The following is a 20873-nucleotide window of genomic DNA, read 5'->3' as shown; positions in this document are numbered from 1 at the left end:
AGCTAGAGAAAAGAACAAGGTCTGTCAAAACTTAATCCTGACCAACTTGGATAAAGTGGAGCTGTAAGCAATATGTAGGGAGAGAGGGAATGTTCATGCCATTGGGAATTTGTAATATTAATGGTGGATAAGTTCATTAGATAGTTGGAAAGCTGATTTTTAGAAGTTCAGGAAAAAAAGTTAAAAAGCACTGATGGTTCCAAATTAAATAGGAAAAAAACCCCTCGTAAAGATTCAAATACTTGCAGTATATCAAGAATTAGTACAGGTGGAAAAGGAAAAAAACAGGTATATCTCCAAGGGCTCATTAACAAAAAGATTCTTTTTAAACAGGTAGGAATATTTCCAAAGAAAAATGGATTATTCAAAACATAATGGTAGGAAAGGTAAGGCCGAGTTTAGCTGAGACTTGTTTACGAATGCTAAAAATGGCTTTCTTTGATCATGCTTGGAGCAAGATGATGATCAAGGAGAGGATAGGTGTAATACTTAGGAAAAGAAAACAAAAAACAGTGGGATTACTTAAAAAATGAATAGAATAGACTCACACATATACAAACACACACAACAAACGTGGACTTGGCACAGGCACAGAAGTAAATGGCTAGAAAACATCTACCTACCTTAATTAAATAAAAGTCTCTTGAGGTTCAAATTATACCGAAAGTCTTGAAGAAATTAATTTAGATTAATTTAAATAATTTAAATTTCCTGATCTTGAATGTGCTGTTCACCAAAAAAAAAGATACTTTCCCTACATAAGAGGTATTTTTATATACATTTTATTAAAAGAGAACATGAAAACTACCCCAAACTAATACAGAATAAAGAAAAAGGAAGGAAAGAAAAAAAGAAAGAATAAAAAATGGAAGTTTCTAATTTTCTTTGCATCGAATACAGGTATGATTACACAGTTAGTCTAGAATTATAAGAAAAGCTCACTTTTTCCTAATCATCAAAGCCACAAATCTTTTTTCTTAATCATCAAAACCACATAAGTTATTTTTTCTGTTTTAGGAAAAAATTCTGTATGGGTTCCAGTCAGCCATAAGTGATTTTTTTTTGTCTAATCAAAGTAAATTTAGCTATCTCCACAAGTTCCATCATTTTTACCAGCCATTCCTCCCTTGTGGGTAGTATTAAACCTTTCCATTTTTGAGCATAAAATAGTCTTGCTGCAATTGCCATATTTAAAAACATTCTATTACTTTTTTAGTTCCTTGTCTATTAGCCCACAAAGAAAAGTCTCTGATTTCAATTGTACTTTAATTTTTAAGTTCTTCTGAATTAATGTGGGGTTTTTTTGTTCATTTTTTTTACATGTCTGTCAAGCATGATAAAATGTCCTTTTCACATTTCTAGGAAAGATTCAAAATGCCTTTATACATGCTAAACAATTTCTCTGGTGAGAAATACTATTTATTTTGTTAAAATGCTCTTTAAGGTTAAAACCTTAAAACTTGCCTGATGTAAGTTTCCGTACTTTCAACCTCATGTTTTTCCATTGGTCCATTCCAATGGAAAATTTAGCCACACAACCAAATTTTTAGCCAATTTTATTGTTCACTTTTCCTTTGTTCTTCTGTCTCATATTTCAACAAAAGTGTATACATTTTAGCAATAACATTCATCATTACTATACAATTCTGTTTCAAACTCGGTCTTACTTCTGTTCCAAACAATAAAATATATATCCACTTTAAACCTTTTTGTCAGTTGTACATAAGAAAACCATTTACAAAGAGTATTCTGTTATCAAATCTCTTGATTTCGTTTTGCAGTCCCCCTGAGAAAATTCTAATACATCATGCTATGTTAACTACTTACTTTTATTTATTATTTCCCGTCTATAAAATGCTTCTTGTGTTGAACGCCACAAAGGTGTTTTCAGAAAAAAATCTAAGTTTAAATTTATTCCATATTCTAAGAATAGCCTGCCTGACATAGTGATTTTTAAAGTCTACATTTATATTAATTTTATGAAACCATAGATAACCATGCCACCTAAATCTCAAAATTGTGACTTCACACTCCAATTGCTGCCTGTCTCTTGCAATACAGTACCCACTCTTTCAGCCAAACCTAACAGTGGGCAGCAAAATATAGTTTCATATCTGGTAAGCCTAATCCTCTTCTTTTCTTTGCATCTCTTAATACCTTATATTTATCTTAGGGGTTTCCCCCTAAATAAGAGGTATTGTAGCAAATCTGGATGGCAGTGTGTTAAAGATCCTGTAACTGCGTTCTGTGTAGGACAACTGAAGGGTTTTCTGTATTCAAATAAGCTTCTCATGTTACTTCATGCATAAAAGTGTTAGTTTACTTCTTAATTATATTTGCACGATATTTTTGTACACATATATAGACCTCTCACATTTTAAACCAGTGGTAGTCAACCTGGTCCCTACCGCCCACTAGTGGGCGTTCCAGCTTTCATGGTGGGCTGTAGGGGTTTTGTCTGATACTCAAGTACTTTCCTTTTTTTTTAATTTAATTGACTTTTTAAAAAAAATTCATAGCATTATTTAGAAAATATTTTTATTAGGTTTTCATAAAATTCCCCATGACAATTTAAATTTCTGAAAATATACTATTTGTATCACCCACGCATAAGTTTAGTTCACGTTACATAAGTGAAACTAAATGGCGCTATAGCGCGACTGCAAACAAAAGAGCCTCATCCCAGAATAGCTCGCGCATCTCCCCCCACGCCACCCAGCTGTAACAGACGAGCAGAGCTGGTAGCTGGCGCCCCCCCCAAACCCAATCCACGATGCGCGAGAGGCATGCACAGACAATACACGGCGCATTACTGTGCAACCGATGGACGGTTAGAAAATTTTACTACTAACAGAGATACAAAAGTGGGCGGTAGGTATAAAAAGGTGATACAAAGAGTATATTTGTTTATAAATATAAATTAGGTTTATAAATCTAATAAATAATAATAAATAATAATAATAATATTTTCAGAAATTTAAATTGTCATGGGGAATTTTATGAAAACGTAATGAAAATGTTTTTAAATAATACTATGAACTTTTTTTAAAAAGTCAATTAAATTAAAAAAAAAGGAAAGTGCTTGAGTATCAGACAAAACCCCTACCGCCCACCATGAAAACTGGAACACCCACTAGTGGGCAGTAGGGACCAGGTTTAAAAATAGTTCAGGAAAACCAAGGTTTAATACATTCTACAACATTTACAACAATGCTAGTAAATATATGCACCTTTTTTCTTTATTGATTTAGTTCCTGACATAAAAGATCCCATTGACATCTCCATGCTGTCCATTGACATGGAAAACAAGGAAAATGGATCTCTGGACAAAGAAAAGTAAGTGGTCCTCTTAAATGCTGTATATTGATTTAAAGAGCTGAAGTTTAAATCTTCTGGGTACCAAAAATGGTATACAGCTGTAGTTTTATCTTGAAAGATTGTTAAAATGTTATTTTGATAACGTCACAATATAGTCAATACAAGTGGAGTTTGTTCTGACTTTGAAATCTTTGTTGGACTAGGGACATCATGTCTGAAGCATATCTTTGATTTAAAGTATTTTATATCATCACTGTCTAGGCTCAATTGTCATCCTAACCTTTTGATGCATGTTTAAATATACCTTCTAAGGCAGAGTTTCTCATCTTTGAAGATGTATGGGTTTTAACTCTCAGAATTCCCCAACTAGCATATTGGCTGGGGAATTCCAGGAGTTGACATCCACACATCTTCAAGTTGCCGAGGTTGAGAAAAACTCTTCTAAGTGTTTAAAGAGCCTGTTTGCTAAGCAGCGTCATGGAGGGTATCAGCAGTTATAAAACAAAAAGATTGGTAGAGTAGTTCATGCTGACTACCTACCACTTAAGAACATACAGGGTTTGCTATGAGCCCACCAGGTTCCCTCTAGGTGACTAATAATGGCATCACTTAAGTATCTTCTAAGCGGTTGCCAATCCTCAAGTAACAAGTAATAATCCTCTCACCACCTCTTCACACAAAAGGAAGATAAAAGATAATTGCTAATACTCTGCCTCATCTGTAGTTTTAATTCATATGGTATGCATTTGTTTCCTTCTTTGCAAACACAATCAAATGAAATCTAGTGGTAGTTGTAAGAGGGAAATGTCTGACTCCAAAGCTGGCATTCCTCCTGCTGTAAATAGCGTTTTGAAAATTGTGAAGAGGAAAAAAGAGCTTCTCGATTTTGCCATTGTTCCCTCTCTTGAATAGTTATAACGTGGCTGGATATTGCTGCAGTGGCCGAAGAAGTGGACTTTCCCCATTTTTATCTGGGTTTTTTTGGTCATGTTCCCATAACAGGGGAACCTATCATGGTGTGAAGCAGTCATCTTCTTCTTAAGCCGAAGAACATCCAGTGATCAACAAGTTTTAAACTTGTTGTGGATTCTCATTAATTTATAAATATAATCAGGCGACTGATAGTAGGTGGAAGCAAAATGTGGCCAGTTTCCCTTTATCTGGGTACACCCTCTCCTCACGGCCTTGATCTGGCTCATTGGCCACCATTTCACTGCCGTTTCTCTAAGGCACCAAATATAGCAGTACTAACGTAGTGATCTGTCAAAATTGTTCGGTAGCACAAGGTTGCTTTGTCAGCAGTACAGGAAGAGCGTACCTGTCCAACAGTGAAACAATGGAATGATAGGGTCAACCCCACTTTCACCTTCCATTGCCTGCAGAAAAGAGTGCAGAGAAAGCTAGAAGTCAGCATAAACGAAAGGGTGGCAGGAACCCTGTGAAAAAATAACTCGGTTAGAAGTAATAGAGGCAGCAATTTTTTAAAAATGACAGCACGAGGTATAGGAAAAGGAGCACAGGAAGTCACCCTAGACATGACAATCAGACACATCCCATTCTTGTTATAGCCCCCATGCTTTGCAAGTGTGTTTCTCTGCCAGCTTGTGAGATGCTTAAAATAAGGGATGACAATTGAGTGATTCATCCAAGAATTTTGCTTATCATGTGCTGCATGCATGCATAAAATCAGCGCCCCACTAATCGGCAGTGAACCAGAACAGATGCAGATAGAGGCAGGACAGACATTGGCAACAGGCAATATAGTATATCCGCTAATACCTGCTAATTCAGAAATGGCAGAGATCATTTACTGTTGGATTAAAGGAAAGAAAGGCCCAGCATAGGTAGACCTCGACTTACAACAGTTCATTTAGAGATTGTTCACAGTTACGATGGCACTGAAAAAAGTGACATGACCGTTTTCCAAACTTGCAGCCATTGCAAAATCCCCATGGTGATGTGATCAAAATTCCAAGGCTTGGCAACTGACTCACATTTATGACAGTTTGCCGTGACCCAGGGTCATATGATCACCTTTTGCGACCTTCTTACAAACAAAGTCAATGGGGAGGCCTGATTCACTTTAACAACTGTAGCAAGAAAGGTTGTAAAGTAGGACAGAATTCACTTAACAAATGTTTCGCTTTGGGGCTCAATTGTGGTCATAAGTCGAGGACTACCCATATTTATTGTAGGTCCCAAGAACAAAATGTTGAAACTCTGGTTTGGGTGGTGAAAACAGATAAGAGTATTGATCATCCTGATACCAGAAGGGCAAGAATTCTTACCAGTTGGAAGAACCATCCACAAGCTCAGCAGTGTTACAAGAAAACATAAGTTGTGTGTAGTGTCATATAAATTGCAGTACAACTCCCACTGTTAAAACAAAAATTCAGTTGTCAAAATTTGTTAAATTAAATAAATTTTCGTTTCTTGTTATCTAAAATAATTTCATGATTGTCTCAAATGGTTACATGTTTTGAGTACTGTAATAAAAAAACTTCCAATCTCTCAACTAAGCAAAAGGGATTTTTTTTTTTTAAATATGTGCATTTCCCACCTTCCATATCCTTTTTCCTTGGTACCATGTGTATAATATCCAATCAAGCAAGAGAAAAATCCAAGTAGCGCCTGAGGCGGGGAATTGAAACTATCAAGCTGTCTTTCCCCTTGAAAGACTTGGTGGTGTCAGATACTAGGCGATGGGGTAAACAGCTTTAATTCAGCTCTTCAACTTTGTCCATTCCGCCCAATATATTTGGAAAAACCTCAGTCAGAATTCAAGAATTCATGGCCTCCTTTAGGTGTATTTTAAACTACTTGCCAGTAGGTGTCACTGTAGCAACAAAGTAGCACAAAGTAGAAATGTGAACCTGTAGGATTCAACTGTAGGATTCTTGGATGGAACCTGAAATTATATCATGCAAGTCTTATAAATACATTTTCAGGTTACCTCCCATGTACAGTATATTTGCAACATTGTATGGAATTAAGGTTTAGTTTCTGCTACAGAAATACCATGCAGGTTCATTTTAGATTTTGTTTACAACTAATTTGGGGGACAATTACACATTATCATTGCACTGTTATTCAAAGACAGACCCCGTTTAATCTCTTACACTTATAATTAAAGGTCTCTGTATTTCTCATTTTCTATAGTAATGGCAGAACTAATCCTAAAAACTAATGATTTGGTTGGATTCAAATCTGATACACATTTTCTCGAAAGTAGATTCCATTGAATTAAATTAGAGCAATCACCAAATAAATAGACAGAACCCAAGGCATACATTTAAGTAGAATGTGATTATCTAATTATTATATTATTCTTGAAGGGGTGGATGACCTTGGATACTCCTAGCCTATAGGTTGGATCAAATCACATTATTCTTAGAAGTTTGGATAAAGTTCAGTAAATTAAGAGTACTGTTCCACCAGCACTATATAAGGTCTTTTTATAAAGTTGGTCTACTTAGTTTCATACTTCTAATTCATACTACAATTAATCTTCTTATCATTCCCATCACTCATCTCCTTCCACTTATGACTGTACGACTGTAACTTTGTTGCTTGTATCCTTATGATTTATATTGATATTGATTGTTTCCTGATTGCTTTTTTGTACCCTATGACTATCATTAAGTGTTGTGCCTTAGAATCCTTGATGATATCTTTTCTTTTATGTACACTGAGAGCATATGCACCAAAGACAAATTCCTTGTGTGTCCAATCACACTTGGCCAATAAAACATTCTATTCTATTCTATTCTATTCTATTCTATTCTCAAATAGCCTGATGTAACCAGATATTCTCTGGATGTATAGGATTTCAATTCCTATTATCGCTAACTCCTGGCTATGCTGGCTTCGAAGTGGTAGGTACTACATTGGATGAGGTGGCTCTAAGATCATTGAAAGTATTGGGTTTTAGCATCCAAACGTGATTGAAGAGCTAAAAATTATGTCTCATGCCCATGTGTGAACCAAGTTTCTGGACTTTCTGACCGCCATTCAACACCGCAGGGAGACGGAGCCGATACGTTGGTTCCGTCCCAGGCGCCTGATGGACCCGGAGAGGTTCCGGACGGAGCTTGGGCCACTTCCTGAGAGTCTGGCTCACGGCACGGCTGAGGAACTTGTTGCGGCCTGGGAACGGGCCGCGGCGGGGGCCTTAGACCGTGTCGTGCCTTTGCAGCCTCTGACCCGGCGCAGGTCCCAACCGGCTCCTTGGTTTTCCGAGGAGTTGAGAGGGATGAAGCGCCGGAGAAGACGCCTAGAGAGTTCCTGGAGGTCTAGCCGTTCGGAGGCTGATCGGACACTAGTGAAGTCCTATAATAGGGCTTACCTAGTGGCATTGAGGGAAGCGAGGCGAGCTACGCCTCCTCATTGCATCGGCAGATAACCGCCCAGCCGCCCTGTTTCGGGTGACCTGCCCTCCTTCACCAGGGGAGCGGATGACCCGTTGCAGGGGCGTGCTGAGGAGTTTAACGGTTATCTATACGATAAAATCGCTCAGCTTCGGGACGGTCTGGACCAAAATTGCGTGACTCAGGTGAGGCGTCTGAGGGTGGTCTTGGTGACATTTATGGGATGAGTTTGACCCTGTGGCTCCGAGGACATGGACAGGTTGTTGGGTAGGCTGAATGCCACCACGTGTTTACTGGACCCGTGCCCCTCCTGGTTGGTGCTGGCCACCAGGAGGTGACACGAGGCTGGCTCCAGGCAATTACGAGCGCTTCCTTGGTGGAGGGAGTCTTCCGGCCGCCTTGAAAGAGGCGGTGGTGAGACCCTCCTCAAGAAGCCTTCCTGACCCGCTGTTTTAGGTAATTATCGTCCGGTCTCCAACCCGCTCGCGCGAAGGTTGTAGAGAGTATGGTGGCATATCAGTTTCCCTTGCACCTGGATGAAACTGTCTATCTAGACCTGCTCCAGTCCGGTTTCCGCCCGTTACAGCACTGAGACGGCTTTGGTCGCGTTGGTGGATGATCTCTGAGGGCCAGGATAGGGGTTGTTCCTCTGCCCTGGTCCTATTAGACCTCTCAGCGGCTTTCGATACCATCGACTATGGTATCCTGCTGCGCCGGTTGGGGGATTGGGAGTGGAGGCACCGCTTATCGGTGGTTCTCCTCCTATCTCTCCGATCGGTCGCAGACGGTGTTGACAGGGGCAGAGGTCGGCCCGAGGCGCCTCACTTGTGGGGTGCCGCAGGGTCGATCCTCTCGCCTTCTGTTCAACATCTATATGAAGCCGCTGGGTGAGATCATCAGTGGCTTCGTGTGAGGTACCAGCTGTACGCTGATGACACCCAGCTGTACTTTTCACACGGGCCACCCCAACGAAGCTATCAAGTGCTGTCCCGGTGTTTGGAGGCCGACGGGTCTGGATGGGGAGAAACAGGCTCAAGCTCAATCCTCCAAGACAGAGTGGCTGTGGATGCGGCATCCCGGTACAGTCAGCTGAGTCCACGGCTGACTGTCGGGGCGAGTCACTGGCCCCGATGGAGAGGGTGCGCAACTTGGGCGTCCTCCTGGATGAACGGCTGTCTTTTGGAGATCATTTGACGGCCGCTCCAGGAGAGCTTTTACCAGGTTCGCCTGGTGCGCCAGTTGCGCCTTTCTAGACCGGGATGCCCTATGCACGGTCACCACGCCTCGTGACGCCTCGCCTGGATTACTGCAATGCTCTCTACATGGGGCTCCCTTGAAGGGCATCCGAGACTGCAGTTAGTTCAGAATGCGGCTGCGGGTTATAGAGGGAGCCCTCGTGGCTCCGTGATGACACCTATCCTGCGCAGACTGCACTGGCTACCTGTGGCCTTCCGGTGCGCTTCAAGGTTTTGGTAACCACCTTTAAAGCGCCCATGGCATAGGGCCGGGTTACTTACGGGACCGCCTACTGCTACCGAATACCTCTCACCGACCCGTGCGCTCTCACAGTGAGGGACTCCTCAGGGTGCCGTCAGCTAGGCAGTGTCGTCTGGCGGCGCCCAGGGGAAGGGCCTTCTCTGTGGGGGCTCCCACCCTCTGGAACGAACTCCCCCCAGGACTCCGTCAACTTCCAGACCTCCGAACCTTCCGTCGCGAGCTTAAAACACACCTATTTATCTGCGCAGGACTGGACTAGTTTTTAAATTTTATAGGGGTTTTAATTGGTTTTAATATTTATACTATTTTTAATAATTTGGCTTTTTGAATAAGTTTCTTAATGGTTTTCTTAATTTGTATATATATGTTTTTTATTTGCCTGTGAACCGCCCTGAGTCCTTCGGGAGATAGGGCGGTATACAAATACGAATAATAAATAAATAAATAAATAAATAAAAGTTAGCATAGGAATACATCGATAATCTTTTTACACATGGAATCTGCATGGGTCAGTTTTAGATTAACAGAGAGCTGACATGCAGATGATTCTCAGACTGCACATCTGGAATTGGGCAATGCTATTACCATGCTCCTGCTTGAAGACTTACAAGGTGTGTTTTGCGAGCTTTCTGTTGCAATAGCTATATAAAAAAAGATTGTTGCACAGAACAGCAGAGAAAGGGCAAATAGCAAAAGGGGGAGGAAATTGCACTGGGTATGTGTGTAAGCATGTGTGTATGTTTCTATAGGGATAACAAAATACATAACTGCAGAAGTCAAGTGCAAAGAGTAAGAAATCTTACATATCACTTGGCTGGCAATTCTGAAAACCATTTCCTTTAAAAAATAATTGTATTAAAAATTATACAGTAATTGCAATAGTAGAAACTAATACAAACTAAAAGAAAAAAAATAGAGCAGAAAAAGTAAAAAGCGCAAAGGTGATTTCTATTTTGCTTATTCTGCAACTAGCGTCCAATAGATAGCATCAACGGAGAAGCTGGCAGTAAAAACATCAGAGGTCTCACCTAACAATCAAATGGAAAGTGACATCTTAAGTCTATCACAGTCACATGATGTTTCGCTTAGCAACTGTGTTGCTGTGAACTCAGCTGGAATATACCTGATTATTTATCACAGAGTCTGCATACCCATCCCTGCTCTGAATCATGCAGACATTGGAAGAAATATTCTGGGCTTGAATTGAGGAATGAATCCTCAATCTCTGTTTTGGAGGCAGGAATGGTACAGTTAGTCCTGCCCAACTTAATGCTAAACTTTATTCAGAGCTCTTCATTTATTAGGTTGCTTAGTCTGCATAAGACTGCATTATTGGGGGAAAGTAATAATAAAAGGGCTCTCTGGCATTTACAATAAAGAAAGCATGTGTGCCTATGCCATAGGCTCCTTATCAGTCCATATTTTTTTGACAACACTTGCTAGGAAGTGCTATAGCGAAAGAGAAAGCAGACTTGGAATAGGAAGAGCAGAATTCAAATTTTAATTCAAACAAGAAGATCACTACATGACTTTGGGAGAGTTATAAGAGACAAGGCACCCAAACATTTGTCATTTACTGTTGCTGAATGGAGGAAAAAAGTTTAACTTCACTCAATTAAGGGCAGGGGACACCTAACACGAACCCTGCTCTATGATACAATTTTTCCACTTCATGCTTATAGGATTAGAACTATATGCCGGTATATTTTCTACCTATAATTCAGGGGTGAAATGCTCCCGGATCAGACCGGATCTGCCGATTCGGTAGCAATGGTGGCGGGTGGTTCTGAGAACCACCTGCTACAGCTGATCACACACACACACGTGGGCTGTTTTACTTACCCCATGCCTCCTTTTGGTGTGCACTGCACACGCACCTCGCATTTGGTGCATGGTGCACACTGCGCGTACACAGCGTGCGTACACAGCCAGAGAACCGGTAGTAAACCGGTTTAGATTTCACCACTGCTATAATTACATATATTGTGTGTGTGTGCATGTGCATGTGTCTGGCAGTTTAAGTGCTAGATTTGGAATAAGGCAGGCTCAAAACCTCAGTTAGCCCTAATATTTCTGCCTGGAGACATTTTATGCCATCTCTCTGGCCAACCTGCATGATAGTTTATTGTGCCTAAAATGTTCTGGAAGGACACTCAGGAAGCAGTATCTTTACAAGGCAGTTTTTTGGAGGGTATTACAAGGTATCAGCAAGCCAGTGGTGAAAGTAGGCCATGTATTGTAGAGATTGTAAATGTTGTACCTTGATGAACGTATCTTTTCTTTTATGTACACTGAGAGCATATGCACCAAGACAAATTCCTTGTGTGTCCAATCACACTTGGCCAATAAAATTCTATTCTATTTTATTCTATAATACCGCCACACACAACAGATACCAAACTGACAATGGCTGTTTAGGCTTTGCAGAAGGTAGGATTTAGAGTGGACTCTAAATGGACATATAGAGAAAGTGGACACACAGAGAAGGTAGTTTAAAAGGTCTTTAAAAGATGGTTATATCATTAAGATTGTTTTCCCTGATGGTTTTCTTTTTCTTGAGAGAGCAGTTGAGTAGCTAGTTTGTGTTAGTTTGTCCGTCCATGCCAAAGATTCATTTTTGTTTGAATTTCTTAAAACTCCGTAGCTTGGTAGAGAATGGAAGACCTCCTGATCCGGCTGACTGGGCAGTTACAGATGTGGTGAATTATTTCAGAACAGTGGGCTTTGAAGAACAAGCAAATGCTTTTCAAGAACAGGTAAATCTGTTTGCACAAAGCTTTTTACTTTTAATTTCCAGCTTGTGGGATTTCAGAGTAGGGACCATTACAGGCATATTTTTGGCATTGCAAAGATCCAGGTTCAAATATCCTCTTAATAACATTGGATCACCTTGGACCAGTTGTACTAAGACCAATGTATACCATAGATTTGTTATGAGAGTAAAATGAAACACACACACACACACTGCCTGTACTCTGAACTCATAAATGAAGAGAGCAATAATGCAATAAGTAAACAAAATAAGCACTCAAGGAATGCAGTTAAGAGTGAATTGGTTGGCACTTTAAAATTGAGCTACATGGTAGAAAATGAGTATGGGAATGTCAATCACCTACACAATTGTTGTGACCCAGACCCAAGTAGGTAGTAATAAATTTAGTCCATGGAAAAACAAACTTTATTCGAACAGCTGGGAATTACTTCATTCCCAGAGTCGTTCAATTCAAAGTAAAACAAATGCCTCCCAACACAAATTCCTCAGTTATCTAACAAACCTTAGTCCAATTAGGCAAACTGCCAAAGGCCGTTCCTGGCAAACATCCAGAAGCCACAAAAACAAAGATGTATATGAAGCAGAAGATGAAGCAGAAGACGCAGCTACAACATTGTTTTCTGGCAAAGCTCAAATGCCGGTGCTGGTCTGTTTTAAGCCTTATGGGGGCCAATCATCTCTTGGCCCTACTCCTGAGTTGCCCTCCTGCTTGAGCTGCTCTTGCCTTCTGGCACCTCTTCTCATGTATGCATTAGGAACAGGCTCCTCCTGTTCCTCTGCCTCACTACTATCAATCTCTGGAGGCTCTGGAGTCCACACCCCAATGGCCCTGGCCTCACCTCAGCCTCATTGCTGTCTCTCCGTTGCCAGATCCGTAGGCTGCTGACGGACCACAACAATAATTGTTACCAGGACAATGTCTGTACCCTTCCATTCCCATGATAGACTTCCTTAGGTTGGCACCGATACATCTGAAATGAATGAAAGGGTTGAGGAGGCGGTAACAGTTTTTCACTACATACAAGTAGTCTGTGACTAACAACTGATCATTTAGTGACTGTTCAAAATTATGACAGATTCCCCAAAGATACTTACAACTCAGTTCCAAAATTCCAACAGCCAATGGGTGTGTGTCAGTAGTGGTATTCAGACGGTTCTATCTGGTTTGGGCGAACCAGTAGCGGTGGCTGCAGGAAGCTCTGCCCACCCGCCCAGTGCCATTATGTCCCATTTTTGATACTCTGCGCATGAAGATCCTGCGCATGCGCGTAGGTGGCGCATGCATTCACATTTGCAAACCAGTAGCGAAGGTAAGTGAATAGTACCCCAGGTGTGTGGGTGTGGGTGTGGGTGTGAGTGTAGCCCCGTGACCACATTATGGGTATTTAGGAACCAGTTCACATTCCTGTGGCCACGTGACTGCGATTTACAATGTTTTTGCTGAAAATCATTGTTTACCTCAGTTTTTGGCATGAACACATCATAGTGAATAATGGATTTAAAGATCGTGAATTTGCTAATGACTGCCACAAAAACAATTCATTAAATTCAGTTGGTGATGTGGGTGATCTGCTTTATGACTGTCATGACTTAGGATGGTAATGTGCAGGCACCATTATGATTGTACGTCAAGGACTACCTATAATTGCCACTAGGTGTTATGGCTGTCTAATGAAAAGCTGCTAATACAGCAGCACTTATTTATTCCTCAGTACTCATTATTAACTGAGTGCTCTTTTTTAAGTACCCTTCAGATTTTACTGCTCGAGAAACTCAGCAGGAAAACAGCAGGATGGCATCAGCTCCAAGTTTTGAAACAGGATCCCAAAGCCATAGGGAAATTGTATATTTGATGCTTTGTGCTCATATTTTGGAAAGGATTCCTTTAACTCCTTGATGGGACTCTGGTTTTGCATAGGATTGCACACTGATGGTGGTAAGGCCACTAACCATAAGGAAAATGGTGCTTTTAAGTACAAAAATGGGGAAAACATTTATTTCAGAGACTATGAATACTGAGATTATTTTAAAAAAAACCAAAGATCCTTTTTATCTAGATAAATTGGGGTTCAAATGGGGTTGTTGTGCTGTGATACCAACTTTCGAAAGATAAGGAATTGTAGATATTTCAACCAAGCCTTCAGTTTTTAGATGTTTCATATGTCCTTCTTTTCCATTCTTGTCCTTTACACATTATTACAGGAGTCACTTTTCTATCATATCATCTGTTGCTGCTGCAGTAACATTTAAAAGGCTGCTTTGGCATGATTGGAGTCGATTGCTTGAATCATTCCCCTTCCCAGATATTGGGGGGTGGGGCAGATAAAAGAAAGATAGGACTTTGCACCATTATAATTTATTTGAGAACAATGCACTTGTGTGTGTGCACATACACACACACAGCAGACAGTCCTGATCCCACCAAATCGTGGCCTTCATTTTTTGGTTTTGTGATCAATTCTAGGCATATGATTCTAATATTTCATCAGCTTCTGCAGTGCTGGATTAAAACAAATAATTGAAAATCATGCTTGCTAATCATGCTTTCATGCTGGTGTAAAAAAGAGACTATGGAGATGGAATTTCAAATTTTGATTAAAATTATCAGCAGATGTGTCGTTCACTAAAATTACCAGGTTAGTTGCCAGAAAGCTGTGCTTGATATTTACAATTTTGTAGGTTTTGGTAATAAACTGGGATGAGTTTGTGAAATAATATGGATCTTTTCATATCTTGTATTTGATTTGCATGTAGGATAAATTAAAGCCACCCCAGAGCCAATGGGGCTGCAGTATGCAAATGAACAAAATCTAACCGTTATTTAGCTTATCCAGTGATGACATCATAATCTTTTACAGGGAACTGTTTGAATAATTTTGAAATCAACAGTTTCCTTCTCTTGAGCTTATTAGTTATTACCCCAGTTAAGATTACCAAAAGCCCTGACATGATACATATTTAACAGTATTATGGGTCAGGGGTTTCTGAGTGTATGTTTTTTTTGTTTGCTTTCAAATGTATTTTACACTTCAACTGTGAGACTGACAGAGCTCCAAAAAGGCCTCTAGACCTTGTTCAGTTACTTGTCTCAGACCAGCCTGTTGCGATCAACATTTAAAGAAGATGGTAAATTATTATGAGGTTTTGGGAGTATCAAGAAGTGCATCTGCAGATGATATTAAAAAGGCCTACCGGCAGTTGGCCTTAAAAGTACATCCTGATAAGAATCCAGGAAACCAAGAAGCAGCTGAAAAGAAATTTGTAGAAATCTCTAAAGCGTATGAAGTCTTATCTGATACTAAAAAACGAGATGCCTACGACCAATCCAGCAAAAAGAAGTTAAATGAAACAAAACCTGCAGGGAGGCAAAGTAGAGTTGAAAATGTGCAGAGGAGTGGCCATGGGGACAAAGGGCATGGGAGAAGGCAGGTGGACCCTGAATTCAGCTTCTTCGGACCACAGCTGAACATACAGATGGGTATGGATTCCTTTCCTCAAGATATCTTTGACAATCTATTTGAAGACTTTTCTGGGCTTCGGCTAAATCCCCGCAGATGTAGAAGCAAAACTGACAGGAGCTTTTCGGTTTCTATCACGGGTGTCTCCCCCATTGTAGGAACTGGTTTCACTTCCTTTGGTTCTAACATCCCAGAGAGCTGCTCCCGCTCCTCCATCACATCTCTAAACAGGGGCAAAAATGGCAAATTCCGCTCCATCATCACAACCAGCAAAACTGTGAATGGCAAGAAAATCATCACAAAGAGAACGATAGTGAATGGCAAAGAACGTGTTGAAAAAGACGAAGAACCCATCTGTCACTGAAGTGTTTTCAGGCTATTCCAGGTAAGGACAGCTGCTGTGCTGGAAATTATTTTAAAACATATGCTCTATTTTGCATGTGGGCTTATTGACATACATTTCTTCCCAGGATCTGGGGCGCTCACGTATTGTGGCACACACATATACTAACACTTGGGAATTATGCCGGTTACCTTTTAGAACAGTCTTTTCCAAACTTGGTGACCTTTAAGTTGTGTGGACTATATGAAACATCATGATTGATCACTCGATCTACCTTTATTTTGGCCCAAGACTAGCATAAGGATGGTGGGGTACAGAAAATTTAGAAAGGAAAAAAAAAACAGAAATAAAATTAAAATCCTACAAGTTAGAAAACAAAAATAAAAAATCTAAAAAGCATAAAAAGAAATACAAAAACAAAAAATATTTTATTATAAAGTGTGAACTTTAATCAAAGTGGTTGAGTAGTCAGAAATGTTGTTGCAGTGGTACCATAACGTGGCTGAAGATTAAGAAGCTGAGATTGAGGAGAGAGTGGAACTTGTTCAGAAGATGGAGAAATAGTCAACCTTGCCTGAAATGCCAACCTTGTTCTGGGCTGTGTTGGAGGTAGTGGGCTCCTTGGAGGTAGTGAGACAGCATACAAGAATTTAGATCAGATGAAAAGAAAAAGTAGAGATGAGCTGGATTGGCCTTAGCACTGTCCAAACAATATTAGAGGCAGCCCTGTCTGAGCCTTGTAGTGGCTGCTGGTGGGTGTTTTAGCCAGAGCAGATTATATTTTCCAAGGATTGGGAAAAACAGAGGAATTGGACTGGATTGATTTTAGCCATTCTGTGCCAGATTGGGGCTAAAACAAGATCATCAACAGCAAACATTGAGAGAGTCAGACCTTTGTTGAGTAAGCCCCAGTATAGCTGTGGCTGGCTGCATCTGCCAGAGCATACATCATTTTTTAAATTGCTGACAAGAGTCGAGGGTTAGAGAGACTCAAGTTCCTGCTTCCCAGAGTACTAATCTGTGCCTGGAGAAGAGCTATTGTGGTTTTTTGCAAGCACGACATGATGAGGATTACTTTACTAGAGAAATTATGCTGTGTTTGGAAGGCTAGAATAATGTACAGATATGACAAGAAAAGAAGAATAAAAAAAATTGGAAGAGGGAAGGTATAAGGCTATAGAGGGAGTGAATTGAACTCTTCCCATCGGGACCATGGTGAGAGTGGGGACAGACAGGAGAATAGATAAGTCAGGTAGTTCTTGGTTAACAAGAACTAGTCAGTGATTAGTTGTAAATCAGCAGAGCCATTGTAAGTCAACTATGACCTTTTAGTGACAAGAGTTCATGACCCAATTACCATGTTAGCTGTGGACTACCTCTAGAAAGGGCTTCCCCTCTATTGACCTACCGGTAGTGATCGGCAGAATGGTTAGGTGGTGAGGTATTTGGTTGTAAATTGGAGGGGATGGTGGCTGGAGAAACACGATAGAACTCAGTCCCAACATACAGAGTGGAGTGGTTGTGAGTTTGAAGGACTGCTAATTTCAGTGAAATTCCATTGTTAATTCTGAATAAGATTTACATCCCTGGATGCAGTTGGCCTGCAGTTTGTGGGTGCTTCTGGACCTATAGCCCTTCTTGAGGCTATAGCTCAAGAAGGTCAGAGCCACTATATGTCCCCTCAGAAACAGACTGTCACCTCCAGGGTTGCCACTTTGCTCTAGAATACTCCTCCTCCTGATCAAGCCTTCCTTCTGGTATTTAGGAAACTGAGAAAACTTTCCACCAAGCCAGAGTAACTGGTGCATTGTAATAGCCTCTCAGTTTTGAGATTGGGTTTCTTTTTATTATTGTTGATGTTTTTTATTCACAATATTCATTCACAATTACAATAATAAAAGAAATATTTCTATTTACTGTTTTTCAAACTAATAAGTTTTTAACCACAAAGTGTATTAGGGAGTTGTATGCCACTCAGAGTTAATAGAAGGAAATGGCTTATAAGCCCTGTGTATAAAATTTAATAAAGACATTTATGGTGAAAAATATTTGAATTAAACACAGTTATATACATTGGATAGCAATATGGAATGTCCAAGAAATGAGCCAAGATAAATTCAATATCCAGTGGGAGCTGACCAGGTTTAAAATTGACCTCATTGGCATCAGTGAGTGACACTGGATAGACAACAGATATTTCCATTCTGAGAAATTCATTTTATAAAAGTTATAAATGGAATGGAATTTATCACAAGCAAGAAACTTGCCTAAGCAGTGGAAAGTTTCTTGATGATTAATTATCATATTATGACTATCTGAATCTATGCCATTCAACATCACAATTGTCCAAGTTATGCCCCAGCAACTGATGCAATGGAGCTTGAAACAGAGCTTGTATGTCAGCCAAGAAAAGTGCTAAAACAAGTGCCCCAAAAAGACATTGTTTACACACTGGATACTTTCAGTGCAAAAGTTGGGAACCTAGTAGAAACAGGCATCGCTGGTAGCTTTGGACTTTGGAGAGGAATGATACAGGTGATAATTTGGTTCAATTTTTGCCATGAAAATTGATTTTGAATTATGAATGCCTGGTTCAAACAGCACAGGCGTTGCTCATATGCTTGAACAATACTAAATAAACTGTACCATAATCAGATCAATTGTATTCTATGCATCCATCAATGGTCCAGTTCAGTCCTGGCTGTCAAATTACATCTGGGTGCCAGCTGCAGTTTAGATCATGAATTGTTGGTGGCTAAGATCAGAGTGAAATTATGCAATATCAAAAAGACCATACTAGCAAAAAGTTTAGACATCTCCAAAATCCCTATGCAACTGAAGTAAAAAATAAGTTTGAACTGCTGGACAACTGCTGAGAAGATGCCAGATGAACCGTGACAAGAAATTCAATTGACCATCATTGAAGCAACAGTTTGAACACATACTATACAAGAAGCTAGAGACAAAGCGCAAGTGGCTCACAGATGAAACCTTCAGAATAGCTGAGCAAAGAAAAACAACCAAAGAGCAGGCAAATGGGAACAAGCAAGGAGATTGAATACGAATTTCCAAAGAGCAGCAAGATAATACCACAAAGTTTATTGGGACTAGCATTGCAAACAGTAAGAAGAGATGTAAAGTCTTTGAGGCTCTCCGAGCCTGATGGTTTTCTTGTAAATGTTTCATTACCAAACTAAGAAATGGTAAAATGTAGGTAAAATGTAGGTAGGTAAAATGAGGACCCAGATTGTTGGGGGGGCAATAAGTTGACTTTGTAAAAATATACAAATAGAATGAGACTATTGCCTTATACACTGTAAGCCGCCCAGAGTCTTCGGAGAAGGGCGGGGTATAAATGTAAACAAATGTAAACAAAAAAAAAACAACAAAAAAAAAATATGTAAGAAAGGACTGCATGAAGAGCTATACCAGAATTCCACGTATGCAAATCAAAAAGATGCAAATACCATTTACTGATCATAAAAGCACATCAAAAACAAGTAAAGGAAAGAACTGTCTGACCCACAAGGTGCCAAGAATAGATGGCGAGAACATACAGAAAAGCTGAATTCCAGTAACAAAGAGGCCCAGCCTCCTCAGGATGATAAGGAAAGGGAAATAGAACCAGTGATTTTTCAGAAAGAAGTTGTGTGGGCAATGAGCCAGCTGCCAAACACTAAGGTCCCAGGCGTTGATACCATTTCCAAGAATTACTGAGGCCTGTACCACCCTCAACTATCACAGCCTTAGGTCAAAAAATAGAAAATATAGAAAATGAACACATGACTACAGAATTAGAAAGGATAAGTGCTCATTCAGTGGTGAAATCTGAACCAGTTTAGTACTGGTTCGCTGCCTGCGCATGTGTGCTGCATGCCAAACGTGTGCTGCATGTGCACTACATACCACACACCAAATGCGAGGTGTGCACAGGCATGCAGTGCACGGCAAAAGGAGGCATGGGGTAAGTAGAACAGCGTGCGGGGATGTGTGTGATCAGCTTTTTTTTACTTTTAAAAGCATTTTTTTACAACCTATTTGGCCGAATAGATTGTAAAAAATGTTTTAAAGTAAAAAAAAAAAGGGCTCTGATGATCGCGCAGCTCAGCTGTGATCATCAGAGCCTTTTGTTTACCTTTTAAAAGCATTTTTTCAAGGTCCCTTGAAGAACTGGGTGTGCCAACATATCTGGTCAACGATGGGTTTCAAATTCTCCAGAACTGGTCAGAACCTGCTGAAACCCACTTCTGCTGGTCAACTTGGTGTAGTATACATAAATCATACACTACATTATAGTGTGTGAACACTATATGGAGACATTAGTTAGTTCAAGATTTTAAAAAAGTGCGGCTCAGTTACATTCTTCCACCTATTTGATTCAGCCAATTTGCAGAAATGATCAGAAGGAAAGTGAACTTGAAGAAGCAATAGTGTTTGGCTTCCTTCTAATCATTTCATCATATTGTTGATGACTGGAGGAACACCAACAATAAGCTGGAAAAAAAACAACTCCCCTCTCAAACCAAATTGGAAAACAAATAAAGCCTAAAACATCTGATCAAAAGCATTAAAAAGCCAAGCAAGAAATTTGGCCGCCTTCTGAACACCAAAAAGACCAAGCTTATGATCATTGTGAGGAATGGACATGTCAAAATAACAGTTGATGGTGAAAAGATTGAATGTATATAAGAATTCACTTTCCTGAGATTGGAGATGGATCAAATAGTGAATGTGGTCCAGAAACAAAGCATTGAATCACATTGAGTCACCCAGCGATGGCGAGCATTAATTATGGTAAGCAAGGACATCACCCTTGCAACTAAATGCAGATTAGTCCAGAGGTCCCAACTCCCAGTTTGTGGACCAGCACCAGTCCATGGCGTGCCAGAAACTGGGCCATGCAAACAAAGTTCTATCCACACAATGCAATCAGCATGCAAAATCATGCCCGCTCCAGTCTGCAGAAAATCCTTTCTCCATGGAACCAGTCCCTGATGCCCAAAAGGTTGGGGGCCACTGGATTAGTCCATATAACATTCTCTACTTTTCCACTGCATGTAACCCATGGATAGGCATCTGCTCCAGAGGTGATATTCAGCAGGTTCTGACCAGTTCTA

General features: G+C 40.2%; 2 protein-coding genes across 3 annotated transcripts in view; both read left to right on the top strand.

The window, feature by feature from the left end:
* Positions 1 to 20873, top strand: part of SAMD13 (sterile alpha motif domain containing 13) — a 38213-nt gene that overhangs the window by 8105 nt on the left and 9235 nt on the right. For both annotated transcript variants that reach the window (XM_058177482.1, XM_058177481.1), the window contains exons 2-3: positions 3252 to 3336; positions 11827 to 11938. In XM_058177482.1, the coding sequence (XP_058033465.1) occupies positions 3252 to 3336; positions 11827 to 11938 (197 nt within the window). The remainder of the gene's footprint in view (positions 1 to 3251; positions 3337 to 11826; positions 11939 to 20873) is intronic.
* LOC131195515 (dnaJ homolog subfamily B member 6-like) lies at positions 15079 to 15777 on the top strand. The gene has a single exon (XM_058177479.1). The coding sequence runs from the start codon at positions 15079 to 15081 to the stop codon at positions 15775 to 15777; it is 699 nt and encodes a 232-aa protein (XP_058033462.1).

Source organism: Ahaetulla prasina, chromosome 3 (genome assembly GCF_028640845.1).
Source record: "Ahaetulla prasina isolate Xishuangbanna chromosome 3, ASM2864084v1, whole genome shotgun sequence".
In the NCBI taxonomy this organism is placed as follows: domain Eukaryota; kingdom Metazoa; phylum Chordata; class Lepidosauria; order Squamata; family Colubridae; genus Ahaetulla; species Ahaetulla prasina.
The sequence above is the reverse complement of the archived record's forward strand: the minus strand, read 5'-3'. Positions and strand labels throughout refer to the sequence as shown.

Coding starts and splice junctions, on each gene's coding strand:
- LOC131195515 (XM_058177479.1), top strand. CDS start 15,079: ATGGTAAATTATTATGAGGTTTTGGGAGTATCAAGAAGTGCATCTGCA.